The following is a 22,876-nucleotide window of genomic DNA, read 5'->3' as shown; positions in this document are numbered from 1 at the left end:
GTGTTCGCATGAAGCTGTAAAGTTGGCTCTCATGTTACCTGTGGAGCTTTAGAAGTCGGGAGCTTCGACGGGCCTACGATCATTGCCGGCTCGGGATATTTCAGGCTAGCTAGTCTAGGACTGTCCAGGAAGAGCATAGAAAGGGGTAATGTAAGAGGTCGATGCGGTCTGTTGATTGGTCCTACACGGGTCAACACGTTGCCATCCATAGTAAATAGTGGACCGCTGCCCCTACTTAGCGTCTACACCAACCCCTGACTACCGTCTCGGCATACCCATTCTTCCAACTGCCCTGCCCCAGGTTTTTCTACGCCGCAGCGGACCAGAACGCGCGGCCGTCTGGCAAAGAGATTGAAGTCTTACGGTGTGATCCGATCTAGAAGCCGTTGATCTCGACGAACGACAGCTCTCTCCCTCAGGGTCCATTCAAAGATTTTCAAACTCAAGACCCAACTGTTCGTCCACGACGAAGCTAGCTAGCGAAGCAGCCCAGCCTCCAAGCTTCTGCTATGTAGGAGCGGCCCGCGTAGGAGTGGGGAATTCCTATATTTTACGTACTACCAAGGCGGTGTTCCGAGAGGCGGTGCCTTGCGGTTGGCGTCATCATTGTCTTGTAGTGGTGGAATCACGGCGGATGTGAGGAAAGGCTGAGAATATGAATATTGGGGGCACGATGACATGGCATTGAGAAATGTATGGGTGATGGGGTTATGAGTTTTTTCCGTGCTGATCCGGTTCAAGACTCGACTACGGATAGGCTTTCCAAGAGCTTGGAAACGATTTTCTGCGATGACATGTTGCGTTCTCAACAAATAACATTGAAAACTATGTGTGGTGCAATAGCGGATCAAAATGCAGCTAGAATCATTACAGAATTCCTAATAGATATTCCATGCTTTCATATCCCTACCTACCAGATGTTGACGGCACCGCGAACACCAGATACATGATGTGAATATTATCATTTTCAACACAATTTCCCACAGGAGCTCTAAATCTGATACAAGTCATCTATGAACAAGGTTGACCTTTGTCAATAGCCTATGCTCTTTCAAGGTACGGAAGAGCAATGCCTACATCGCCAAGTGCTTAAGTGGATAGCTCTCGTTGCGATGCAACGATATTACTTGATTATATCTAAAACGTCTGGCTTTCTAGACCCCATACAAATCACCAATATACACGGAATTTTCCAATATCCGACCTTCATCCACAAATTTGTTGTCTACTCGGTGTCCGGGATAGAATCTTCTAAGAGGTGTTGATCATGGTTAAACTGACAAACTTGAAAACGTCAAGCTTCTCAGACTCCACAGTCCATGAGGAAGCCTACGAAGCAGGGAGGTTGGGTAGCGGTGAAGTCTTATGCCACGATGATGTGGACGACAAGGTCTGGGAGCTTTCGCCAGAGCTATTAACGTCCCATGTAGACGACCCATCCGTCTTCTCCCCTGGAGACTCATCACTCCCGTCACCTTCATTGGACGAGTCCCAGTCCCCAAATTCTTCGTCCTCGATGTCGTCCACGTAATCATCGTCGTCTGTCTCATCGACTACACCGCTAATATCTATGGCGCTCGTGGGAACCGAATAGGGGGACTCGCACTTACCAGAGAGCATAGCCGCCCTAATATCAGACTTTGGGTTTCGAGTCATCGTCCCTCCAATGGACACAAATAGAGACTCATCAGATGTATGATCCGTGAGTTGTTTACGGCCATGCTCCCAAGCGACGGCCCGCAAGTAGCCATCAATCATGACCATCTCCTCATCGGGTGCGACTTCTTCATTGATTCTCTCCTCGATTTCTTGCTTGAAAAACCAAAAGTCGTCTGCGGAATATACGCCGCAGTACCAGGCTTCCCTCCCACCGATCGTCAATATGACTGCGAAGAAGAGATATAAGTCTCTTTCTTGCGGCGACTTGAAACGGATGCGCACCAAGCCGGATGTAACGAGGGAACTGCCGCCCTCAAAAGCCAGCAACCTTAAGATGCTAGTGTTCTCGTTGAAAATCCCAGGAGGGTGTGTCTCAATGTCATAGCCCACAGACCCGAGCGGCGCGCCGCGCTTACCCGTCGACAGAAGTCGTGTTGCTGTTGGGTCGACGAATATCAAAACACCGTACTTGGATATACGGGGCCCAAGTAATTTGAACGGACTCTCAGGTTGCGGCACGTGTCTGGAGCGGATGAACAAGTTATACCGTTCCCTCGTGTCGGTCGCCTCTTTCGAGAGCATCGTTGGACCCCCGAAGAATCGACTTCTGTCTAGGATGTTAGATCCCGACCTTCGCGGATTCGTTCTCTGCATAGCAATACAGGCGCGCATATCAGCATGTCCACCCAGGAGCCCCGCGTCAAGCACGACGAACATCTGCGTTAGAGTATATACGATGGGCAAGTAGATTGAAAGTCCTAGGTTTGTCATTGAATGAGGCATTGGTATCTCCCACGCGTCTATCGGGACGAAATCCCCGGCATCGCGGAACGCGGCCGGCGACGGAGCTAGCATGCTAGTCCAGTCGGCAGGTACGCTAGTACGGCTCCAGCAGAACACGGTATGGTCGTTCGACGTCTTTGTTATCTCCTCTTGGAGCCGTATAAATGCCTTAGGCCCCTCGCCGTACAAGAGCGGCATGTTGACGTCGAATAACCCCAGTAAACAGTACGCGATATCCTCGACGCGTGTAGTCACGCGTCGCGCTGCCCACGACATCTTCTTCGCGATACTAACGGCGTGGAGGTCTGCAACGCCCTGCAAGAGCCTCGTCTCGATTCCGGTAATGGCGGAGATGTCGAGGGCAAGACCTGAGCGATCACCAATCCTCGTCCAGGAAGAACAGTAGAATACGAGCCGTGGAGGGGCGATTAATTCTTGGAGCGTCCATCCACGACGAAACCACTTGCTCTGACGAAACTGGCGATTTTGGATCTCTGGATCGTCCCATTCGTTTCGCGAAGAGAAATCCGGGACGTCGGATAAGTAAGCGTAGCATACCTCGGAACCCTTGTACCAGTTATACATGGAATTGATAGCCTCTGTCAGCTCAGCCGAGCTGGCCTTGTCGATGCAATTGGTATCGATCCATATCCAATCGATGCCATCTTGTTGCGCTATCTTACATGCGCCCTGAATCTTATGAAATCCAGGTTTCGTAGTAGTATATGGGCATGGGTCTATGAAATCGCGAAAGCTGATCTCCTCTCCCTCGACCCATGTATGGCTTAGTATCGCGTAGGGCGGCACTGTATCCCCGTAGAATTCTTTAAATTCCAGGGTTATAGTGTTGATGAGTCGCATCGTGCGGATGTTGAATAAGATGCAGTCCAACAATGTGAACTTCACGGCGGGGCGCCTACAACGGCAGGGGAGCTGAAAGAGTGTGCAGGGATTTCACCATTTTATAGTCGACCTGGTAAGCAGAACTAGGACTCAATAGTAGTAGGTCATCCTACCTGCATATTTGAGAACATTCCCAGTTTTATACGAAACTTTCAGTGTATACTTTGAATTAAGAGGAAAGTTATATAACGTTATTGATCCATATATAATCAGCTAATTAAACTTCTCGTATAACGAAAGAACTAAAGACATACGGAGTAATAATTGATCCTCGCTTTTCGAGCAGCACCTTCTCGCTTTAGCGTCACACACCTTCGGCGGCTGTAAGTATGAAGTTTGTTAAGGTTGAACATACTTAGTACCTCTAGAACGTCATACTAAGTATGTGGTGTAACCTTCGTCCTACTGAACCAACCTACATATCCACAAGTTAAACCCGCAACATTGAAGAGCACCGCCGCTATTTTACCTCACACTCAACCAAGTAACCGATCACCTCCCTCGCCATTGCATCTTGACAATAACACGCATGCTTGCTTGTTTGATATGTTACCACTTCCATTATCTTATCTACTAAACTCCCAAGATCCCAGCACATCGAGTAGGAACCGCTCCCCTTTCTGGGGTATCCCCTAATGACCTAGGTACCAAGCGACCAACTAAACCCTACATGTGCATGCATCAATGCATCAAAAGCCTAGTCGATACAGGTATGTCACCAGCCTTCAATTCTCTCAACTCACATTCTACGTCCCTTACCCCTTATCACCGAATTTCATCATCGTCACTCAACCCCTCCCCCCTTGAATCGCTCTCAGTAAGCAGCACCCTGCCTATAGAAGTCCTGCGGCGCACTTGGCTCGTTGCTAGGAGGCACATACGCCTTATACTGGGGCCCTACGCCAACGTTTCCCGGTGTAGCCTGGCTCGGCAAGCTGTGCCTAGCATCGAACGCTGGCCCGCTTGGGTGTAGTGGGGGTGGCGTCAGAACGTTAGGGGGCGGCTGAACTGGAATTGGCGGTGCCGAGCCGGTGGGCTGCGGGGGAGGAGCACCTGCATCGTAAGAATCTTGACGATGGGCATTCGGGTTATATGCCGAGTACTGCGGCTGCGACGGCTGTGACGGCTGCGAGGGGTGGGAGGCAATAGCAAGGGGTGTGGGCACGGCGGCCGAGGGGGCGGAGGGAGCCGAGGGAGGGGGTAAGACAGGAGCGCTTGGCGCCGGAGCGGTTGGGCTCGATGCATAAGGATCCTCTTGGGAGTAGACGGATGCCGAATAAGGGTCGCTACGGCCTGGGTTGTGAGTCGCCACGGGAGAGTCGTACGCGGACGTAGCTAATTCTTGGGGGTTGCCGTAAGTACTCTGAGGCCGCTGTCCCATTTGCGGGGGAGGCTGGGAATATGCCTGGTAGGTTTGCGGGGGAGGTGACGAGGTTTGTATAGGTGCTGGCTGCTTTCCCATTGCTATCCGCGAAGGTTGGTCTCTGGGCGGATATTGTTGAGGTGGTGGTTGGTTCGCCTGAGGCGGAATCTCTGCTCCCTGTAGATAGAACGGAGCAGGGGCGGGCGTTGGCCGTTGAAAGGTAGGAGGCGGAGATGTAGCCTGGTATTGGGTTTGCTCTAAATACGTGTGAGCTCATTTCTCGTAGAGATTCCTGCATTCCACATACCTTGTGGAGGAGGCCCTTGAGGCCCAGGCGTATAATATCTTTGGGGCTCTTGCTGTCCAGGTGGTGGTCCCTGAGGCGCAAAGCCCGGTCCCGGACCGGGACCCCCCGGAACTCCATACCCGTGGTTCATGATCGGTCTCGGTGCATATTGGTGGTAGTTCGGTTGGGGTGGGTGAGACATTGAAGATTCTAAGAGCGATTCATAATCTCTTCTGGCTTTAATGAATTTCTCATTTAGCTGGGTAAAGTCTTCTTTCTTTTGAGAGTACTTTTCTATTAGCTTGATTAATTTAGGTCGAATGGCCAGAGTTTGGTGGTAGAGTTTCTGGAGATGTTAGCCCTTGTAAACGGGTATATTCAAGTTATCTCAAACATACCGATATTTCCTCGTTATCCTCTTCTCTTGGCGACGCATTGGACGTGCTTAACAAGGTAAGCAGCTTCTCGACGTTCTTGATTTCAGCAAAGACTTCGGCCTCCATTTGCGCCTCGCGTTGGAGCTCGTCGGGAGTGGGGTCTGCAAGCTTCTCGACGTAGTTCAGAGGGAAAATGCCAGTTCGACCTTTCAATGAACCTCGCCACCAGTCCTTATAGACGGACTCGAGGACGGCGATGATATCGCCCTTCTTAAACTCAAGTTCGCCAGGTTCGGACGGCACGAAATCGTAGAGGGCGCGAACTCGTGATACAGTAGCTGCCGTTGTTCCGGTCGGATGAGACAGTATCGGTTCAGCCTGACTAGTCGCCGCACTCGGTCCTGCCCCTGAGCTTGGTCCCGCGACAGAGGGACCAGGTTGAGGGATCTTCTTCCTCTCCTCTTCCTGTAGCGATAGCGTAAGCGCCATCTGGAGCTCGTCTTCCTCCTTCTGGCGATCTAGGTCGGTAAGACCAGTCTTCTGCGGAGCTGAGGGTGGTTGCAATGTCGGGTTGCTCTGCTTGAGACGGTAATAGGCGTCGTACATGATGCCAAGGTCTGCATCTTGACTGAACATATCGGACCATTCCTTGGTTCTTTCGAGGACCTTAACCTTGACTTGTTGGTGGGTATTGCGGTCGTTGGCGAGTTTCAATAGGGCATCGGTGAAGGCGCGGCTGGCGAGCTCGCGATGCATGCTTTTGCCGCAGTTTTGCGATAGCGCATTTGCGAGCTAATATGGCGCTTGGTATTAGCTTCAAATCGGTGGGCGGGTGATGAGAAATTGCGGTCTTTAAACTACGTACCTCGAGGGTGTAGAGCTGAACATTGGCATTGCGATGCGCCAGGCGCTTGATCAAGCTCTGAACTGCTTGGTTGGGCCCATTAGGATCACTGGTTACTTTGTCGCAGACCTCGATAATAGCTCCCCAGTCCTCCGAGGTGAGGTTCTCGTCGGTCGCCTTAGCTAGAAGTACGAGGCTCTGTCAGTGTTGTGGCTACATTGGGGGCTGAATGTGGTTACGTCGTGGTGCGGTGCGTACCGATTACTTCGTCATATGGACCGACTGCTGTTCCCCGAAACATACTGGGCAGCGGGCGGGAGAAAAGAGGATGCCTATGATTTGGCGCTTTTTGTCACCCTTCTTAGATAGTAACAGATTCAAATCCCCTCTATTTATCAATTATATTACGTCGGGTATCGTGGATATCGTGACGGTCGGTCGAATGGTCGGAACGTATGATTTGGTAGTAGAAAGAGTGGTAGTTGTAGTGTTAAGATTGTATGAGGTAGGTGGTGGCTCTAAGGTTCAAGGTTACAGCCTAGAGGAGTACATAATTGATGACGTTGGCCTGTGCTTCCTTAGCGTAACTGCATTTTGGCCCAGCTTTGGGGCAATGCATGGCTAGCATCGAACCCGCTGACCTGTAGCTGCCTGCCCTGGAACAATCCACACCACGCAACGCGATGACGTCCGAATATTTCTATCAATATCTGCTAGATTAGACTGCGCCTCAATATCCGATTTGATTTCGTCTAAGCATTTAACCAACAGATTTCCGAGCCCGCGTACAATTCGACCCTGAAAATCTGAAATCCTCCTACTTTCGAAACGTAATATGAATTGCAGATAGTTTTATCTCGCTTTCGGGTTTTTATATTCAGAACATAGTATACGCATAACTAGGCCTAAAGAAGTGTGTTCAAATTATACCAATTCAATCGTATGTATTTGCGTGTACGGGGGAGGATCACGAAAAATGTATGTAGGTAGGTATATGTGACATGAGATTCGTTTAAATACCCGGCTCCTAATATACAAGCCAATACCTAGGTTAATCCCTAGTGGCAAAGAGTTACGTCTCGGCGCGGTTCACCATATTCTTTCTATTCCATCTGAAGGCTCTCTCTAGGATGAGATGACTGAAACCTCATCCTGAGCTACCTAAAATGTAGTTTTATAGCGAACACCTCGTCCGCAAACCTTATAGCCTCGGATCTAAAAGGGCGTCCGAGAGCAGAAAAACCAAACCGCTCTGCGATGCCCTCCGCCCATCCGAATAAAACGCCAGACGGTCGTCCTCGAGCGTGTCATGATAATGAACCTCAAACTCCGCTCTAGACTCCGGCCCTCGGTAATAATCATTTCCCTCCATAGTGCCTCCAAACTCCTCTCAAAAAAACATCCGGTGTCATCCAAATCAAATAACAATGTCAATGACAATCTGTAATCGCAGTAGATCTCCGGACGTATCCGTGTTCTGAAGAATGAAAGCTTTGCATCGCACCACCGGACTGCTTCCCAGCTTCCTACATCGTCGACCCACACCCAATACAAACATTACACAACATCTAAGCAACGCAGAAATGCAAAGTGCAAACTCGTTTCAGGTCATAGGCGGATGGTGCTGCAACATAAATTCGTTACCAACGACGACTCCTATGACTGGTCTCATAGGCCCCTCTGTCACCACTGGACCCTACGCTTCCGCCGCCCCTGGCTTCCTCAAGGCTGCGACGAGATTGTTCGCGAGTAATTTCTGACATATCGAATAGAAGCGGCTCATCGTCAGGCTCATCCGCGCCAGCACCCGTCACGCCGAGGCCAGTAGCGCCCCCACGTGAATAACCTCTACCGAATCTACCGCTAGACCCGACTAGGCTACCGCTTCCGGAGTGAGGAGGCGTAATGCCTCGACCGGCGGCGCTGCCGTAACGCCTATTATATGGCGAGCTCGAGAACCCGGAATAAAGCCCGCCTGGGGGTCGGACTTCACGCTCAACAGATTCTGATTCTTGCCCAAGCATATCTGGAGGACTTGTTGCCCTGATATCAGCAGCAGATCGTAGGCCCGGCGAATCTACCGCATTAGTTGGTTCATCAGAACCTAGTCCTAACAGGACGCTAAGGCTAGGAGGTTCACGGTCTTCCGCACCAAGGCTAATACTGCGATGGGCGTCAACGTCGTCATCGTCAACCAGTGCCCGATTCTGATGAGCAACTGAACTGGATCGCCTAGCATGTGGATAAGGCCTTGGCGATGTAGGGATGTCGATAGCCGTCGTGCCCTCATGGGTGGCTTGTGTGCTGACGGTAGGCTCTTCGGCAAGACCCTCAACGTTGCGCGATCGTGACGCAACCCTTGTAGTAGGCGCATAATCAACACTCGAATTCTCGCTTAAGCGAGATGGAATAGCCGGTGTATGTGGCGTATGTGGTGACAACGGCTTCCCCGGGGACGATGATGTTGACATGCCCGGCACATTGGTTAGCTGACGGCTAGAAGAGCTGGATGAACGCTGAAGCTGCATAGACGAATTCATGGATTCAGTAAGCGCATTATTCGACTCACGCATAAGGTGAAACTTCGAAAGCTGAGCCGCCGTCTTCTTAGTCGCCGACTCTCCCTTTTTAGAAGAGTCGAAACTTGTTAATGTTTTCTTGCTTTCGATCATTTTCAAGAAGTTCTGTATGCTTTCGTCATCAGTTTGGAAAGATCCAGAACTGCCACCTGCGCCAATCTCGTTCAACAAGCCGGAGCCCGGCTGGACAGCCGAAGACGATAAACTTTGCTTGCCACTGCTGTTTTGATCGTCATCTACCCTACTGGTGCCACTAAGAGACGGCCGACTGCGCCGATGCCCAAAGCTGCTACTAAACCGATTAGAGACAGATGGCCTCGGCGAACTAGCAAGAGAGTTATCTGCCGGAGCAGGGAGTGGCGCCCCACGTAGGGAAGCCGGCATCCCAGCCGTCAATGAAGAGCGATTTCTCACATGCGTGTTAAAACTCGAAGGGCGATTGAGAGATTGAGGCGACGGTGGAACGTCCGGGTCCTGCGGCCTCAACGCGGGCGATCCCGAAAGAGAGCCATGCTTGAAAGGTGAAGACTGGAACGAGACGGATGGACGCCGCGAGGTATCTATCCCTCTAAGGGACGGTCGACGGGCGTGGTTGGCAATTGGGAGGGTATGAGGGTGGGCTTCAATGCTCGCAGGTCTGGACTCAGGCGGCGAGCTGGTGTCCGAACCTGGGGCTTTTACTGCCTTTAATGCCGATATAGGGCTTGTGCCAATCGGTCCTTCACCGTGAAACGTGGATAAACTACCGTATCGTTGCTGATTTTCCGTGATGTTCTGCGCATGCCGATAATATGGAAGCGACCCGGGTTCGGGGGTGTATGATTCGCGACGTCCATGGCCATGGTGAGGCAACGATGGCTTGAATACGTCATCAGATATGGCAATACCGATGCGTGAGCTCAGCAAAGATTCGGAATCAACCACTTGGAAGTTGCAGTGGTTGCGGTAGGACACAGAAACGTAAAACCGTCCGACAGGGACTTCGAGATCACCAAACACATAATCGGTGGAGACATCCCCTCTGCCATCGAATAAAGGTATCCTCAGGGTGTCCGATCCATACGTAGGAGAATCCCCTGAGAAGACTCGGCAGCGGACCGCTAGGGCGGGATGGGTACCCTTTGTCTTAGAATTCCTGGCGAGTTTCCAGGCGGGCAAGAGACCTGTAGTCGTGTATATAGATCGCATCAAGACAATCGCCTTCTTGTACACCGTAGGAAGCAGTAGACCAAAGTCGTCTAGCTGATCAGGGGGCTTTCCCTTGAGCTCGACACGCCATCGCTCTAATACAAGGCGGGTGATTGGTTTTCCCTGGCGGCCAGAGCTGCTGTCGCTAGATTGATCAGAGGAGTTAAGGGCCTCGACAACGTCCCATCTCTTCCCGTTTTCATCCAGAATTACCAAGCTTTGGCCACCTTTTAATCGAGATGTGTCAAGGTAAGTTTCGATCACCAAAGGAGGTGGGCGATTTTCAAATCCGCCGCATTGTTTCCATACACGGAACTCTTCTCGAAAATCATCGATATCGTCGGTGTCAAGTTGAAACTGTATTTCAGGGCATTTTGTAAGATTGAGGAATTGGCTTCTTCCGAGGTTTGGACTTACCCATCTACTCGTTCTCCTTTCCAGGGACTTGCCCACGAGAATCGGAGTTACTTGCATGCGTGTCTGTAATATTACGGTGCCGGCTTTCGAGTAGATATTCTGGATTAGAGGCGGTTTGTAAGCATTTACCGTCGTAGCAACATGGTTAGTAGGAAACCAACCTGGATAATCTGGTCTAATTTCTTAACGGAATCACGAGTAGGACCTCCATCTCCACGATTGCCTCCACCCGCTCCTGTCGTTGTCCTCTCCTGAGCTCGGGAGCTTGGTCTAGATGACGAACCAGACCCAGGACTCCCTGGATCTCTCTGATTATTCGTTCTTGTGGGATTTGTTTGTTGTGACAAGGCGGGGGAGGCTGTACGAGGCGGGGCGCGGGGAGTTTGATGCATCCTGAAGTCGTCGAAGCCCGGGCTACGTGTAGCCTGATAGATATAGCGAAGGCAAGGACAGGCGGATTGTTGATTTGTTGGCTAGATCGAACGATGCACAATCTCGGTGGTGTCGTATCTCGGTTGAGATCGTGGCACAGATGGAGGGCGTCGAGGATTATCGCCAACAATATGAGGCGTCCTGCGAGGATCGACCTAGCTTAGATGGAAATGGGATGCCACCGAACTTTGGCATCCATTGTTCGTAACGTCAAATATAGGGCAGGCAGACGACTAGGCATACACGGGGTTTATAGGAGGGAATACAAGTTAAGGGAGCCTAGCTGCGGTGCGGAGATCGCAAATTGCTTTACTTAGACAGGCTGTCGAAACACGTAGGCAGACATAGAGTAATAATACAGATAAAGCGTCGATTGTGATGAATTGTATGTACGGAGGGTAGGTACTGGTAGCCGGCAGAAGAACGTTGGCGGGCGGCTCTGCTAACTGGATGCGGGTTGCTGCAGCAGGGTTTCTGGCTTGTGGTTTGTGCGGTTTGGAGGAGCTAGCTGGGGTGAGCTAGGCGATTTGTGCCATGTCGATGGTGCCTAGGAGGAAAGGTATGGGAGGATATGGAATAATTGCGCTGATACGTTAATGGATATGAATACCAGGTAGTATAGGTAGAGGTATGCAAGTATGCCCAGGTACGTATGTCTAGTAGTTTATGCTTCAGGCAGTGCGCTGTGTCCGTGTATTGTCGATGCGGTTGAATTTAAAACCAAATCGGCACCGATTTGGTTAGTGAAATCGATCGGGGATGCGTCAGTTGTTGAGTTGGTGACCTCGGAAGAGTGTGTGATTAATTTGCGATTAGTCGCAAAAAAGAGAAGAATTCCAATCTGAAATGATGAGAAGGGGTCGGGGTCAGGGTCAAAAGTCAAGTCTAGTGAGTAACTGTCAATGCCGGGGATAGTCAGACGGGATACACCTCGTGATCTCTTCCAATCTTGTGGCCATCCGTCATCGGTCCGGACCGTTCTAGAGAGGATTGGTGGAGAGAGACAGACAGCTTGAAGAGTGCTTCAGTTGGGATTTGGGAAGCCGACCGATGTAGAAAAGATAGAAGGAAAAGATAGGATGAGCCGACCGGCACTGGCAACTGATAAGACTAGTCCTAGTAGACAAAGTAAGCCAAGACCTGAACAATGGATTGTGATTGGTTGACTATGACGACTTTCAAGGTTGTTAGCTGCATTTGTACATAATGTATTGAAGGTATATACGTACCTTGGGCGTTCTCGAGGTAGCTGCGAGTTAAACACACCTGCATTGAAATATCCCTACTCAAATGCTACACTTCTATACAGTACTATACAAAGATACATAATCCTCGATATGTAAGTCGACATAAGGTTAAACGTTGAGGATTTGATACACCAGACTAAGAAAGCTAGGGAAAGTGCCTAGACTAACACGGATCTAATAATAAATAAGAAACTTGACTCTTTCGTCTTTCTTCATCTTCCAATTGCAGGTGTCTTGAGAAATTTTGAGACAAGAACCCACATCCATATCATTGATCCAATCCCGCTGGTTCAGGTCAAGTCTACCCAATTCTATTAATATTCACAAGTGTAAAAACCAGCAAATAAAGAGAAGCGACATTGATCGATGCACACAAACCGTGGACGACGGAGGATTGCTTTACAACAGCCTCTTATTTCAACGGACCTCTATTCTGCCTCCAAGGTCCTCCAAGTGCCTGGGATATGGATCACCCTTTCTAGCTCGTTATTAGCTGCAGGATATCACTGCAGCTAAGCAGGCCACAGGCACGGAGCCACGCATATCGTGTTACAACCATCCCCACAGCGTTAGAAACGGATGCCAGAAACAGAACTCACACCCTGTTTCTATCTAGTAATTGGCCTACCTTATGTTGCAAGACTCAAGCCTCCTCCTAGCAGCTGTTGTGATTGGCGAACTCGGCAATCGTTGACACCGTTCTGCCTCCTCAAAACGAAGCTAGCATTCACCGAAAAATGACCTGGCCTGGTAGAATGCATTGGCTTCTCCAGACCGCGCCGTAGGATTACGCATACTATACCTTATCTGCAGTGTACTATGTGGTACTATATTCACCTTGCCGGACAGTGTCAGTAGGTCACATTATAACGGTTCATCTGACTAACTTGGTTCAGTCATACCACACCCTTGATAAGATCCTCCCAGGCGTGAGAGAGAGAAGGCCTAGCTATCAGCCGTAGATTGTTCCTGCGTTAGGAAACTCTACTTGCGTGCGACTCAACTCATGTTGCAATTCTGACGGCTAACCCGGATTAAATGCCATTGGACCACTTCACTTGCTATATGAGTCGCATATTGCAGCATGTATAGTGAGTACAACCACCTCCAAGATGTTAGCTCATACAATACGCGAGCTGCTATCAACATGCGATTTTCAGGGTGACGTGTCGATTATGTGTACATGGTATCTATAACTACTCGCATATACGCTTTGATGCTTAAGCTCGATCTAGACCTACTGGAAGCTCGTCTCGAGTAAATGAGGTTTCCGGTCTTTCAGCCCTAAAAGCATCTCGCCGAACAAGCCATTGGCCCAGGAAAACCACTCCCGAGTCCAAGTCGATGCGTTGAACGTATCTATAGACTCATGAATCAACCCCAGCCCGTCAGTCGATGAAACGAGCATCTGCAACCCCGCGACGATCTCGCTGTCGTCGTCCGAAGTCAAGAGTGACGTGATGATTGACATTGGCCACGCCTTGCCGGGCCCAACATGTGGGCCGCCGGTACTGGGTGCAAGTTAGCATCAATCCTTTGAATCGTGGTCACATATAAAGCCGACGTACCCATTCAGGACAGGTCCGTGCATATAATACGGGTTCCACGTCGAGAGGACGAATTTGCGCGTGCTCTGATACGTCTCGTCCGAAGCGTCCAGATAATCCAAAATTGGCGCGCTCAATAAACTCGGAACGTTGGCATCGTCCATAAAGTTGCTCGACCCAAACCCATCGATCTCGTACGCATATATCTCGCCCAACACAGGATGCTGCACCTTACCATATGTCTCGATCCCATTCCGTACGTTGGAGGCAAAGTCGCTCATGCGTTGTGCAAGCTCAACATCGTGCGCCTTCATTATATTGGCGCATTTTCCCAGATAGCTGGAGAATTGCATATTCGCCGGGATGAATAATTGGTAGATAGTCGCGTCGTCGGATGGCCGGAACGCGCTGCGGACCAATCCGGTACCGCTTTTAACGGGGTTGCCGACTCCCGTATTCGAAAGCGTCTCTGTTGCGCTGGTGGTCGTTCGTTGGAACGTGTACGGAGACACGTTCACGGTGCCGTCGTCGGCGTAAGTCCCGACGAGGAGACCTTCGGCAACGTCGAGAATCGTTTGAACTGCACTAACCCACTGGAACTTACCGAAAAAGTCAATGTCTTCGGTTTGGTCGTAATAGTCGTGCGATAACTGCAAGAAAGCCGAAATCGAATCGAGTTCATACTTGCATTCGAAAACAAAGCTTGTATTGTAGGGAGGCGTCACTTGATCGGTGTCCGCATACCCATTGTCTACCGGCGGAAGCCCAGACTCTGTGGGTGCTTGGAACGCATTGCAGTATGGGTTGTGAATGATATATCGCGATTGCAGATTGATCGTGCCGCGGAACAGAGATGCTAACGAGTCTGGGCTGTCATCGGCCTTTAGTAACGACTTATAGCTGCGCATCTGGTTCGCGCTATCACGGAGCCACATGGCAACAATGTCTCCGGTCGTGACAAAGGTGAGCTTGAGGGGTGTTAGCATTACTCGGATATGTGCTTGAACGGGTCATTGTACCTCTTCTGTCGAATCATTGGCCGCATAGCCTCTCCAGGTCACAGTAGTGTCCAATGTATTCGGGAACGCATTTTGAAAAAGCTGGAACAGATCTGGATCTTTGACTATTCCTTGCATATCCTCAATAGTTGCTTCGACATCCGAAGAGTTGAATTTTCTACATGCTGCTACCGGTCTCTGATACGGGAGGTGATACTTTCCGGTTGAGAAGGGTGCGTGTGCCACTTTAGAATAATCATCGTAGTCGGGGCATTGCGCCGAGACCGTATTAAGAAGGCCGGAGAAGAAAGTAAACAACAGAAGGGGGAGAGGCATTGTAGTAGCTTTGATGACCCTGAAAGTATCTACACGAACAGGGGAAAGCTAAACATCAGACACGGGACATGGAATCTAGGAGCTCGCAGATGGAAAGAGGCGAGGCGCCCAGTAATATTTGAATTTATCAATATGATCTGCTCTTTGTTTGTTCTAGGTCATGCTTTCAAGGCCGGAGATCGACGCGCAGCTAGCCCTGTCACGCACGCAGCTTGGTGAGGGTTCCGGACTGGCCATGTTTATCACCCTTGCAGGAATTCTCGGGGCAAAGCGAGCATATGACGTGAATCAGGTCGGCCACCATTGCAATGGTTCGAGGGAATAAACAAGACTGAGAGCCGAGATAGGTCGAGGAGAATGCGGGGAAAGCCTGGTTTGTTCGATGCGGGTACAGCGGCGCATTCTCAAGGGAACACCGCAGCGGCGGTAACTCACTATGATTTGATTCTTTGTCAAAATACGCCTAGTTATTAGATACCCCTGGTCTTAGACATCGGGTTTTATTGGTAGGACCATGAGCATTTCCGAACCTCGAATCCTCCTTCTTTGTGAGCTTCCTAATGAGGCCTTTACCTTGGTACCAATTAGTTGCTTCCCCGCCCTTTGAGGCTGACAATCATTCGGAGTAAGCCCTGAAGATGTTTGTGAACGCTACTTCGTACTTACATGGCAGCATGGTAATACTACGTGGTATTACGAGTATTTGGAGCTTCAAATTCCAGGGGCAATGTCTTAGAATTCACCGACTTTTGACAACTTCATAGAATTACCTTTCCATAAATTCAATATCTAAATCGGTTCGATTTGACGCGATTGGTGGAAACCCGCGATTGTTTTAATTCCCCTGAGAAGTCCGGGCATTTTTGTTTTTGTGTTGGGGGCTAAAAGCCACCATGCGGAGAAATGCAGTTTATGTTTTATGCAATTGGAAGTTATGCTTTTATTAAATTAATACATTTCACATTTCGTTAATTTGATTTGTCAAGTTTCCTAAGTTGTTTTGAAGTTGGAGATTCTGAGTTTTCTCATTCTTGACTTCTATCAAATATCGCGATGGCTCACTTCGAAGCTTATAATCCATCATAGCAATATTGTCTAGCATGTACGACCATAGGACCTGGAAAGCTCGGGATCCCGTCCGCTCTCCCCTGGATAAACCAGATACCGCCAGACCAGTAGTTGGGTCGGTGACGACCAGCGAATCCCTGGTGTTGTACATTTTTTCCTCAACTTTTTGCCCATTCTCCAAGAGAAAAGATGCAACTATGCGCTTCATTTACTCTTCACTTTCAAGCGATCAAGTTTTATCCTTATGATATTCCATAAGAATCAGTTTCCATTGACTTGAACAAGAGTGCTTATATTAAGTAATGCGCATAAATCACGAGTTGCGAACCTACGCGAGAACAGACGGTCAACAATATCGACACCACGAGCGCATGATTTTAGCGGTTGGATATGAATTAACATTTTAGAAGCTATATACATGTTTACAAAAAGGAATCGACACGAAGTAAATTCTCTATCAGGACTCATCCTGAACCAAGTTGCTCAGAATCATGCAACGCTCTCAGCTTTACTTAATGCGCTGGATAAGCTTGTCACCGAGTGCCTGGATGCTGGACTCGAACTCGTCGTAATTCTTCGCATCCCACTTGGCACCATTCTTGCCGGGGACGGCGTCCTTTCCGGTGAAAGCAAGGTATAGGACGTCGTTCTGGTCGTGCCCGCTGTTTCCGTTGATCGACTTGCCGTAGCATGCGGTAGCGAGCGAAATGGAAGCCTCGCCCACAACAGACTTCTCGCCGTCAGCGCCGTTCTCGTCACCCCAGATACCGTAGATCTAGATGTCGTTAGTCAGCCACTACCGCTTCTCGACGTCAGGAGCGCGGTTCCTTACCAGCTTGTCCCCGCAGACTACGGCCATGACGGATAAAGGCTCGATACCGTGCTGCTGAGGGTCGAATGACGTGAAGCCCGCCTTGCCGCCGACGTTGCCGAAGACGACGTAAGGGTGAATGTTGGCGTCCAGATCTCGGACCCCCTTGCCGTATCCCCTCACGGTGTCGGCGAAGGACGTGATCGACTGAGTGTCGCTCGACTTTCCGCAACGGCCGTCATCAGCAGCGCTACCTTGCGTTCCGTCGCAATCGATGTCCATGTTGGCGAACTGGCCATTCTTTCCGGTGATGTAGATGACCTTGTCGTCTTGGAGGTGGTCACCACAGTAGCAGAAGGCTAAACATTTTTATTAGTTCATCCTCGGGTAGTTCGCGAGGGATGTGAATTGCTTACAGTTGTCATCGTTATACTCGCTGTAGAATCCCGACGCTAGAGCGGAGCTGCACTGGCCCTTGCTCTTGATGCTGTTGTAGAAGTTCTTCACGTTCGAAGGCACGTCTCTCGCCAGAGAGGCGCCAAGGAACATGGAGACTCCGAGAAGGGTTCTGAGAGACATTTTTGCGATACTGGATGCGGGTAAGTTGCCTGAGACGATTGTTCGAGTATCCTGAGTGTCGAGCTTGAGCTTGATGAGGACCTGAAATACCCCACGATCAAAGGTGCAGCCTGGCGCTATTTGTATGAATTAGGACGGAGCCTGCTTACAGACGATCATACATCATTTCCAGAAGGAGCTTCATCGTGCGGTTCTAATCAGCTATACAAGGCTAGAGGCCTTATGCCAGCATCTTGAGCTGCCACCATAATCGCTACTCAGATAGATCGGCATCTATAATTAGAAATGCCACTTCCGGCTCTTTCTAGCGACGCCAGTGAGGCTGCGGCTGAGAAAAAAAACTGCAAGGAAATAAATGGACTTGACTATATGACGTAAAATGCAATCTCCCGATTCGTTGCAGGTGGAATATTTGATGACTTTTAACTAGGTACCTACCTATAGACGGCTAATATTCTGATAATTCAATTATCTGACAGATCTGCCTAACGTCATCAATATTTGCTGGAGTCGTCTCGATGATGCGCAGAACCCGAGTTTCTTTCACAAAGCTGATTCCCTATTCAGGACACTACGCTATTCTGCAATAGGCTGTTCCTCAGGCACGCATAGTTTCATGCTGGTCAATTGGCTTATTCGTATAAGCAACTGGAAGCGTCAGCAACTTCCCATACCCCTTAATACTCACTGCACTCCTTCATTTTGTGCTTCCTTCCGAACCCAGAGTCACAATGCTAAAATTAAACTATTGAGAAAAATTCGTGACAGATATAAGCTCTGAGTCTTCATCATTCGAGGTTTAATTAAATCCGTCGTCCTCTCTACCTAGTAGGGATATCTTGCCTTTGATGGAGTCTTGCCGTCAGCAACTAAAGGATCAACATTTTGACCTTTTGCAATTCTCTCTATATAAATACTAAGCCTTGGGCTTATCCGACTGCTAATTCATCGACTTGACCTTGCCAAGCTTTCTGGAGCTCCCGGCTTATGTGCATGCAGCCTTAGTTACCTATGTGAGTAATAGAAACTATGCTTGCCAAGGGATATCTAGGGTCGGATAATTTATTTGCTAATTCCAAGCTACATGTCATCGAGAATCTGAGATATCATTATTTGCCTGGGTACTCCTATGTTAGGGAATGGCCCTTTAGTTGTTAACTCGGTCTTGAGTAGGATGTAGACACAAAAGCCTTGCCGATGGCTCGCAGGTTGGTTGGTTGGTTGGTTGGTTGGTATATTTAACGCCGGGGCAAGGGGGAATGACCTTCCCTCGCAAACCTTTTTAAGGGTATGCGGCGTGTAGAGCTACCTTATAATTTAATTCTAGTTTTTAATTATATAAAAAAATGTCTTAATCTTGTTTAAAATATTTTATATATTTAATTTATTAATATATATAATTATGTTTTAATTATTCCCGTAAGTTTTTTTAAATAAATTTATATCCGGCGTATAAAATTTAATTAAAAATATTTTATAAAATTATTATTTTTTTTAATTTTACGGTAATTAATATTAATTCGTATAAGTTTAAAACGTATAAACTTTAAAATAATTATTATTATAATAATTATTTTAAATAAATATTAAAACGTTTTCCGTGTAATAAATATTATTTAATAATAATAAAATTAATATTAAATATTTTTTTTTTAAAATAAAAATATAATTTTAAAATCCGTTTATATTTTTAATATAAATAAAATAATTAAAAATTAAATAATTTAATAACGAAAATAAATTTATTAAAAATATTAAATTATTTTTAAAAAATAAATAAATATTTTAAATTTATTAATAAATTATTATTAATATTAAATACGATTAATAAAATTAAAATGAAATATAAATTATTTTATTTTAAATTTAAGTATTTAAATTTTTTCGTAAAATATTAAATAATTAAATATTTTAATTTTTTTATATAAATATTTAAGTTTTATATATAAATAATTAAATTTTTTATAATATTAAACGAAATTATTATAATTATTTTTAATTATTAAAAAATAATATAATATTTATTTTAATAATCGGAATTTAATTAAATATTTAAGTTTAATTAATAATCCGAAAGTTTTATAAATAAAAAAAAAATTATTTATTTTTTTTTATTATTTTTTAAAATTTTTTAACGTTTTAATTTTATATTTTTTAAAAATAATTATATAAATAAACGTTATATATAAATTATTAAAAAAAAATATTTTTTTAATAAATTTATTTATTTATTTATTTTTTAAAATTTTTATATAATTTAAAATTTAATAAATTTATATATTAACGAATATAATATTTTTATAAACTTTTAAAAAAATTATTTTAAAGTTTAAAAATATATTTTTTTTAAAATTAATAATTATTAAAATATTATTAAAATAAATATAAATAAAATATCCGTTATTTATTTTAAATATTTCGTGGAAATTATATTTAATTTTTTCGATTTTAATATTAAATATTTCGGTTTAATTTAATTTTTTATTATCGTATTTAACGTTATATTAATTTTTATAAAAAATGTAATTATATTTAATATAATTTTTAAATTAAAAATTATCGAAATAAACGATTATATAAATATTAAAAAAAATTCGTAATTAAGTTTTAAATATTTCGGTTATTTTTTTTTTATATATATTTTTAATAAATAATATTTTAAAATTTAAAATAAATCGGGGGGTTAATAATAAAAAACGGGGAAACGTTAAAAATAAATTTATTATTTTTTATATATATATTTAAATTTTAATAAAATTATTTACGCCGCGGTTTTTTAATATTAATTTAAAAATTAATTTATTTATTATAAAATAAAATTCGTTTACCGTTTTTAACCGGAATACGAAATAATAATAAATTTTATTTAAAATTACGTTCGTTATAAAAAACCCGGAATTTTTATATAAAATATTTTTAAAAATGGTTTTTTATATTAAAAAAATAATTTTAATAATCCCGTTTAATATTTTATCGAATTTAATATAATAAAAGTTTTATTATATATTAATTTCCCGTTTTTAAAATTATACGTTATTCGTAAAAAACTTATAATATTTAATATATTATAATTTAATTTTATAAAAAATTATAAAAAAAACGTACGTTATAATGGTTTTTTATAATAATTTTACGAAAAATTTATAAATTATATTAATAAAATTACGGAAATATTTAATAATTTTTTTAATTTTTATTATTAAAATTATTATATATTATTTAAAAATAAATTTACGGTTAAATTATATTTTTAATTAATAAAATAAAACGATATTTTTTTATTAATTTTAAATTTAACGAATTATAAAATTAAAATCGGGGATTTTTAAATTTAAAACGTGTATATATTTAATTTTAATAAAATATATAAACTTATATTTTTAAAGTTAAAAATTTTTTTATTTTATATATTTTAATTTAATATTTATTTAATATTTTTTATAAATTTTATTATATTATTATTTAATAAAAATTTATTTTAAAAATATTAATATTATTTATATAATTAAAACGATAATAAAAATTCTTAAATAATATATTTTTAATATATAATATAAATAAAATAAAAAAAATAAATAAATTTTAAAATAAATTATATAATAATGTTTTTTAAATATATTATAATTTAATATAAAATTATAAAAAAAAATATATAATTAATTATTAATAAACGTTAATTTTATTATAATAATTTAATTATAAAACGTTTATTTAATATTACGTTAAAATTTTTTTAAATGTTTATAATAATTATTATAATAATTTTTTAAATTTTAAAAATAAATTTAATATTATATAATAAATAAATAATAAAATTTACGGTAAAATGTTTTAAAAACGTTCCGGTTTATTAAAAGTTAATTATATTATTTAATAACGTGATATATTTTATTTTACGTGTTATTAATTTTTTTAATTTTTTTTTAAAATATAAAAAAAAATAATAAATTTTTAAAATTTAATATTAATTATATTTTATTTATTAAATTTCCGTAATATAATTACTTTTATTATCCGAAATAATTTTAAATAATGTTCGGTTTTTAAATTAATTTAAAAAATTTATTTAATAAATTTAATAATTATTTTTTAATAAATTTTTAATAAATATATTAAAAAATTATTAATATTTAAAAAAATATTACGGGTAATAATTATTAATTTTATTAATTTTTTATAACTTATTAAAATATTTTAATATAATATTTTATAAAATATTATAAAAATTTATAAAAAATTAATATTTAAGTTATTAATTATTAAAAAATTTTTAAAAAAAACTTTTTATATAATTTAAATTTTATTTGCCGTAACTTTAATTAATTAATTATTAATTATTAAAAATAATATTTTAATAACGGGTTTTAATTTATATTAATTTATTATTTTATAAAAATTAATGTTTATTTTAATATTATTTATTTTAATTTTTTAATAATTTTATTTAATTTTACGTATTACGTAATAAAACTTTTATTTTTTAAAAATTATTAAAAAGTTTTTAAATTTTTATTTATATTTAAGTTTAATAAATACGGTTTTATATTTTTTTATTTATTAAAAAATATTATATTTATTATTATTCGAAAGTTATTTTATAACTTCGATTATTTTAATAAATAATTTAAGGAATTATTTTATAACGTGGTTTATTTTTTTTATTATAAAATTTTTAAAAAAAAATAAAAATTAATTTAATATTTATTATAATTAAATTAATAAAAATAAAAAAATTATTTTTAAATATTATTAATTTATATTATTTTATATTTAATAATTAATTTATAAATACGGTAATTTAAATTATAATATAATTTATACCGAGGTATAAAATATTATTAATTTTTTTTATTATAAAAAAAATATTTAAAAAATATAAATTTAAAATATAATTTATTTTATATATTAAATTTTTAATTTTAAAAATTATAATTAATTAATTAATAATAACTTATTTAATAATATTATTATTTTTATTATATTTAATTATATTAAACTTTTATTATAAATATTAAACGTTGAAATTTTTTATTATAATATATTTAAATAATAAAATATAATTTTAAAAAAATATTTATAATTTCGTTTTTAAAGTTATTTAAAAATTTATAAATGTTTATAATTATTATATTATTTATATTAAATTATAATAAATTTTTAATTTATTAAAAACGGTTTTATTATATTTAATACTTGTTTTTTTTTATATAAATAATTATTTAAAATTTAATATTAAAATTATATTAATAATTTATTAATATATAAATATTATAATTAAAATAAATATTAATAAAATATTATTTATTAATTTTTATTTATAATTTTTAAATTAATATAATATTTATATTATTTTTTTAATATAATTATAAAAAAACGATATATAATAATAAATTTTTATTTACGTTATTTTAAATTATTTTTAATATTTTTTATTATTATTATTTAACGTTACGTTTAAG

General features: G+C 41.9%; 6 protein-coding genes across 6 annotated transcripts; 1 reads left to right on the top strand and 5 right to left on the bottom strand.

Moving 5' to 3' along the window:
* Positions 1–1,297: 1,297 nt before the first annotated feature.
* On the bottom strand, positions 1,298–3,731 carry F4807DRAFT_157944 (HET-domain-containing protein). The gene has a single exon (XM_047993304.1). The coding sequence runs from the start codon at positions 3,301–3,303 to the stop codon at positions 1,330–1,332; it is 1,974 nt and encodes a 657-aa protein (XP_047852785.1). The 5' UTR covers positions 3,304–3,731; the 3' UTR covers positions 1,298–1,329.
* On the bottom strand, positions 3,732–6,713 carry F4807DRAFT_157943 (uncharacterized protein). Its single transcript, XM_047993303.1, has 5 exons — positions 6,474–6,713; positions 6,237–6,397; positions 5,393–6,163; positions 5,016–5,340; positions 3,732–4,965 (listed from the first exon to the last, which is right to left on the bottom strand). The coding sequence occupies exons 1-5, from the start codon at positions 6,514–6,516 to the stop codon at positions 4,160–4,162; spliced, it is 2,106 nt and encodes a 701-aa protein (XP_047852784.1). The 5' UTR covers positions 6,517–6,713; the 3' UTR covers positions 3,732–4,159.
* Positions 6,714–7,721: 1,008 nt separating this feature from the next.
* On the bottom strand, positions 7,722–11,130 carry F4807DRAFT_157861 (autophagy-related protein 13-domain-containing protein). The gene is made up of 3 exons (XM_047993300.1): positions 10,561–11,130; positions 10,400–10,498; positions 7,722–10,339 (listed from the first exon to the last, which is right to left on the bottom strand). Exons 1-3 carry the CDS (start codon positions 10,789–10,791, stop codon positions 7,856–7,858), a joined length of 2,814 nt encoding a protein of 937 aa, XP_047852783.1. The 5' UTR covers positions 10,792–11,130; the 3' UTR covers positions 7,722–7,855.
* Positions 11,131–13,067: 1,937 nt separating this feature from the next.
* Positions 13,068–15,388, bottom strand: F4807DRAFT_157889 (glycoside hydrolase family 125 protein). The gene is made up of 3 exons (XM_047993302.1): positions 14,645–15,388; positions 13,647–14,593; positions 13,068–13,589 (listed from the first exon to the last, which is right to left on the bottom strand). Exons 1-3 carry the CDS (start codon positions 14,957–14,959, stop codon positions 13,316–13,318), a joined length of 1,536 nt encoding a protein of 511 aa, XP_047852782.1. The 5' UTR covers positions 14,960–15,388; the 3' UTR covers positions 13,068–13,315.
* On the top strand, positions 15,120–15,399 carry F4807DRAFT_461983 (uncharacterized protein; the record flags this gene model as incomplete). The annotated part of the gene is made up of 2 exons (XM_048001758.1): positions 15,120–15,251; positions 15,307–15,399. The coding sequence occupies 2 exons, from the start codon at positions 15,120–15,122 to the stop codon at positions 15,397–15,399; spliced, it is 225 nt and encodes a 74-aa protein (XP_047852781.1).
* Positions 15,400–16,385: 986 nt separating this feature from the next.
* On the bottom strand, positions 16,386–17,725 carry F4807DRAFT_157872 (glycoside hydrolase family 75 protein). Its single transcript, XM_047993301.1, has 3 exons — positions 17,255–17,725; positions 16,860–17,197; positions 16,386–16,802 (listed from the first exon to the last, which is right to left on the bottom strand). The coding sequence occupies exons 1-3, from the start codon at positions 17,415–17,417 to the stop codon at positions 16,536–16,538; spliced, it is 768 nt and encodes a 255-aa protein (XP_047852780.1). The 5' UTR covers positions 17,418–17,725; the 3' UTR covers positions 16,386–16,535.
* Between the last annotated feature and the right edge of the window lie 5,151 nt (positions 17,726–22,876).

The sequence above is a fragment of the Annulohypoxylon truncatum genome (genome assembly GCF_022578515.1).
Source record: "Annulohypoxylon truncatum strain CBS 140777 unplaced genomic scaffold F4807scaffold_23, whole genome shotgun sequence".
Taxonomy (NCBI): Eukaryota; Fungi; Ascomycota; class Sordariomycetes; order Xylariales; family Hypoxylaceae; genus Annulohypoxylon; species Annulohypoxylon truncatum.
The sequence above is the reverse complement of the archived record's forward strand: the minus strand, read 5'-3'. Positions and strand labels throughout refer to the sequence as shown.